The sequence below is a fragment of the Clupea harengus genome, chromosome 17 (assembly GCF_900700415.2).
Source record: "Clupea harengus chromosome 17, Ch_v2.0.2, whole genome shotgun sequence".
NCBI lineage: Eukaryota > Metazoa > Chordata > Actinopteri > Clupeiformes > Clupeidae > Clupea > Clupea harengus.
The window spans coordinates 19,696,936-19,701,935 of record NC_045168.1 but is presented as its reverse complement, the minus strand read 5'-3'; the positions used below and the strand labels follow the sequence as shown (position 1 = coordinate 19,701,935).

General features: G+C 43.7%; 1 protein-coding gene across 1 annotated transcript in view; it reads left to right on the top strand.

Moving 5' to 3' along the window:
* Window positions 1–5,000, top strand: part of LOC116224347 (cadherin-18-like) — a 77,403-nt gene that overhangs the window by 45,109 nt on the left and 27,294 nt on the right. Inside the window, exon 4 of the mRNA XM_031583654.2 lies at window positions 3,639–3,758. Coding sequence (XP_031439514.1) covers window positions 3,639–3,758 — 120 coding nt within the window. The remainder of the gene's footprint in view (window positions 1–3,638; window positions 3,759–5,000) is intronic.

The window sequence follows — 5,000 nt, the reverse complement described above, 5'->3', positions numbered from 1 at the left end:
TCATTACCACTTTGTTAGTGTCCCTGATGTCAATGTCCATGGCCATCTCCATAAAAGCCCTCTTGATTATGTCCTCAAGGCTTATGCAATGATTTCTGTTAGTCCTTGTTATATTCCCCTCTGTCAATATCAAAATACTGCCGATGAGCTGTACTGAAGCAACAATGTTTTCCGAGGGCAAAGGCTTAAACTAATGCATCCATAAAAGTGTTGTCGGGCATACTTAAGTCTGTGGCAGCTTTGTTATTGGTGTCCAGGGTGCTCTCAAAAAGCTTGCTGGGAAAAAAAAGCCTTCCATAACTGCCATTGCTTCTAGTTGTACAGTGATGGCCAATTATTGTGCGCAAAGTATAAATGGACATCGGTTTGCCACGTCTTAGCTGTTTACTTCATGCCGTGACCCAGTGAGGTATCCTTGGCTATAGCTTTTGTAAACAAGTGGTGGTGTCGCGGCAAGTGCTTATTACACTAGTCCATGCTCAAAGAGGCTTTCCAAGAGGGATTTTGAAAAGGAGCTCTGGCATTCTAGCTGCCATCTTGAAAGCACCGCTATAGAGCCCTGACCCCTTCAGGTTTCACCTGAGGCTGGAGTGCCTCCTTGACATGTGAAAAGGGGCGAGGGGGGTTGTCAAAGCCTCTGAGAAGGAGAGTTTTTAGCTGGAATGAAGCGATGGAGTGTGTATTAGGAGCTTTATTTGTTTGGTTTTTTACTTGTGTTCTGAGGCTGTTTCTTTCCTATTGATAAGATGTCAGGTAAGGTCAGAGCTGCCTTTGGAGAAACCAAAATAACATATTTCTTCTTTCTTATTACAGAAAGTTTCTTGCAAGGAAGCATGCACACAACCACATACACATATATTTCCTAGATACCTACATTCTTAAATTCACACACACACACAGATCTATTTATTCACACACACATGCACACACACACACACACACACACACACACACACACACACACACACACACACACACACACACACACACACCTCCCTCCTCTGGGACTGCCAGTCTGACTGGGACAGAAACTTTCCTAAGTGCAGCCTCAGCAGTTCCCTTCGATGAAAGTGATGAAAAAAAAAGTTGTTCCGAGTTTATTTTGGTGTAAAACTCCCTACAATGCCAAGGGTGTGCAGGAGGAATACCCAATGTCAGGTCCATGGCAGTGTTTATAGCTGTTATAACACTATCAGTGTTACGGCCTCTCTATCAGGGATACATAAAAGAAAACAGTGACTCAGCATTTTAGCAACAGTAAAAAAAGGTTTTAAAATGTGTAAATACCTTAGTAAGCAATCACCATTTTCTGTGTGTGTGTGTGTGTGTGTGTGTGTGTGTGTGTGTGTGTGTGTGTGTGTGTGTGTGTGTGTGTGTGTTTGTGTCTTTCTTTTGGTTTCTCCCTCTCTTGCTTGTTTTCTCTCAAATTCTATTAGGATGTTATCCTTTTCTAGGAAAAAGACTGAAAAGAAAGAATGAAAGACAAATTTAGCTTTTCTGGAGCCCCTCAAAAGTGCATTAAATGTATTGGGGTTGCAGCAATAAGTCAACAGCAGACAGAGGAGATAGATGGACAGCAAGCGAGCCGGCTGGAATGAAAGCCAAGGTGAAAACATGAGCGGACAGGGAATCAGATGAGAGATGTGACCTGGGTGTGTGAGGGGACAGGACTTTCATCTGTGCAGAGAGAGAGACAGAGAGAGAGAGAGAATGAGAGATAGTGAGTCAGAGTGAGTGTGTGAGAGTGAAAGAGAGAGAGAGAGAGTTCGGGGAGAGAAAAAAAACTGTTTGGGAAAAAGACAAAGAGAGATTTAGACAGAGAATACAGAAATGTATACCTTTTAACATCCCTCGCGGCACTTCTGGAACAGCAGGTTGTCTTCGAGCTGATGTGAGAGTTAGACAGAAACATTGCGAGCTGACATTTTTAATGAAGAGTTTTCTCATAAGAACTACAATACAAAATAAAAGAAAACACCAAACCAGGTAGGGGATTTTGATTTAGAATTCTCTGCACAGCTCACAGCAGGTACGTCAAACACATCTCCTGCTCCGAAGCAAAGCGCCTTGATGAATTCCAATTGGCGCTGTTGAATGTTGATGTTTTATTTGGACAGAAAAACTGCACAGAAGACGCCTGAAATAGCCATGAAATGTAATCAGTGGCGGTAACAATATCTAGTGCTATTACAAAAGGTTTCAATGAGACTGTGTGAAGTTTGCCAGGTGCTTAAGTCATCCCAATCATGTCTGGACTATTTTGTGTCTGTAGATGGTCCCTCAGTGGTTTATGAATTCTGTTGTTTTTCTCGGAAGGTAACTGAAGTAAACAGACCGCAGGGCATTGTGCGTTCTTCTAAAGCACTTTCTAAAACAGCATGTCTTTTCTTCGAGGGGTTTAATCACACAAAATGTTTTAATTACCGACATAGACGGCGGCAGTCTGCACAAATACCACATGTTTGGATTTGCATTCACGTGATTAGTCGTGTTCATTCGTCAGGGTGCTGAAAGAGAGTTGGTCCTGGCAGATTGCGTTCTTGTTTTCAACAAGCTAATTCATCAATCCGTAGGGATGTGAATACCCCTTAATACAAACAAACAAACCACACATACACAGAGATACACACATGCATAAATACAGAAGTGTACCACCCACACAGAAACACACATATATGCCACACACACACAAACACACACACACAAGCAGGCACACACACACACACACACACACACACACACACACACATACACAGAGTGCAGCCTTGGGGTGACAGGGCTAGAGGTGCACAGTGCAGTAGAGTTAGAGGCCCACATGTGAGCCTCGGGTTTGGAGGCCCTGCTCTTTAGCGTGATGTCTCACACACTGAAGCTCCTGGTCTGATACGTTTAGAGAGCCGTGCTTAACTGTGGTGTAGGAGTCAGTTGAAGCATAGCTGCACACTCCCTCCCTCAGACAAATATAGTAGATTGCTTCTTGCTTGTTGGAAATTCTCTTTGCGTCTACCTGTCAACCCATTTTCAGTTTGATGTTCCTCTCTTTACTTACAAAATCTCTATCCTCTCTCTCTCTCTCCCTCTCTCTCCTACCTTTTCATTTTTTCTCACTTCTTTTTTTCACACTGCCTGTTATTGTCCACAACAAACCCCATTTAATTAAACCCCCTTTCAAAAGACCTTGGCAAGTTCCTTTTACCAAGGGTTTTATAACAAATCAATCAGCGTGGCACACCTACGGACTGGCTTGAAATCCAATACGACGTGTGGAGCTTTGAACACGGTCCGGCCTCTTGCAATGTTCAGTGCATTAGACCAGCTCAGTGAAAAGTGAGATGCGCTTTGATAGAGATAGAGAGAGAGAGAGAAAGAGAGAGAGTAAGAAAGAACGAAAAAAAGAAAGAAAAACAAAACAGAATGAATATTAAATGTGATGGCTTCATTCTGAATGGCAAATTCCATTCTGTTTCTCACTGTGTTTGTCTTCTCTCTGGATTTTTCACTGCTCACACTCGAGGGCTTCAGTTTCGTCTGGGCTGAGCTTTCCACAGACACCTCCATGAGCAACACACACAACACACAGGGTCTCTCTATCTGGATGATCTACCAGACACGACGTTCAATGTGATTCTCTTCCACAGGCACATCAGTGTTCCAGGTGACGGCGACAGATGCGGATGATCCCACGTACGGCAACAGCGCTCGCGTGGTCTACAGCATCCTGCAGGGCCAACCCTACTTCTCAGTGGACCCCATGACAGGTAGGACCAACTCTCAGCCCCCCCCCCTTCAGCCACTGGCATCTTGGCTCAAATCTATACTTTTCCTAGCTCGAGTTGAGGCTTGGGAAAATGCATTGTCATGCAAATCCACCATCTAATGTTCTAAATACAATACAAACCCACCGGTCTTACAAAGAGCTGTTTTGGGTCACAAGGCCTAGTCCTGTCCTAGTGACCGTGTTCGTCGTGGCAACTGTCCCTTGCTGGCTAAGTTCCACACAGACGCTAACTCTCTCTCCATCCTGTTCCCTCCATTTCTCCATCTGTCCTCATCGCAGCTAATCTTCATTCCTACTACTGTCTTTTTCTATCCCAGATGTTAAACCCTCTAACCGCTTTATCCATTGATCATTTAACCCCTTAACACCGTCAGTAATCCCCCCATAACCTCTACCCTCGAAGCACTCCTCTCCTGCTAACCGTGCCGAGCCTCGTGTCCTGATAGCCCTAAATCCTAAAACCCAAATCCATATTTAAGCCCTCTCTTTAACAACTGACCCTTCTCCCACATTCTAATCGCTGTCTGCAAACCCTTACCCCTACAGTAACTCTTCACCCCTTATCTCAATCCTCCCTCATGAGAAGTCACCTGTAGCTGTCGCAAAACCCTAAACCTCAACATGTAAGCTCCTTCAGGACTTAAGTGTTTAGTTACATTTCTTTTTTACAGCCGGTTTGTGTGCTTTTTATAAATAGTATGAATTCAATATCTCTCACATATTTCTTAAATTATATACCTCGTCTAATGAGCGTCGCTTAGCACTGCCGTCTGTGCAAGTACGGCAATCTAGAGTATTCGCATTCATAGTTCCAAGTTGGTGGAACGAGCTGCCTAGCACTACCAGAGCAGGGGCGTCCCTCTCTAACTTTAAGAAGCTCTTGAAGACCCAACTCTTCAGAGAGCACCTCCCTTCCTAACTTGCACTTCTACTAGTACTTAACTTGCACTTACAGTCGTTCCATTCCTGCACTTCTCTATTTCTTATGTAAAATAGTTTGTATTGTTACACTAGGTCTCCATTGCTCGTAGTTTGATTGTTCTCTCCCTTGTCCCCTGCTTTGGATAAAAGCGACTGCTAAATGTAAATGTAAAAAACATTATTTTGTTCACGTTGTTTGAAGCACTTATGGCCTCATTGCATTTCTCTACCCCTAGTTATTTTGTTTTCCGCCCACAGTTATGATATCTTCCAAACAACTATTTACAGAGCCTTCCCTCCT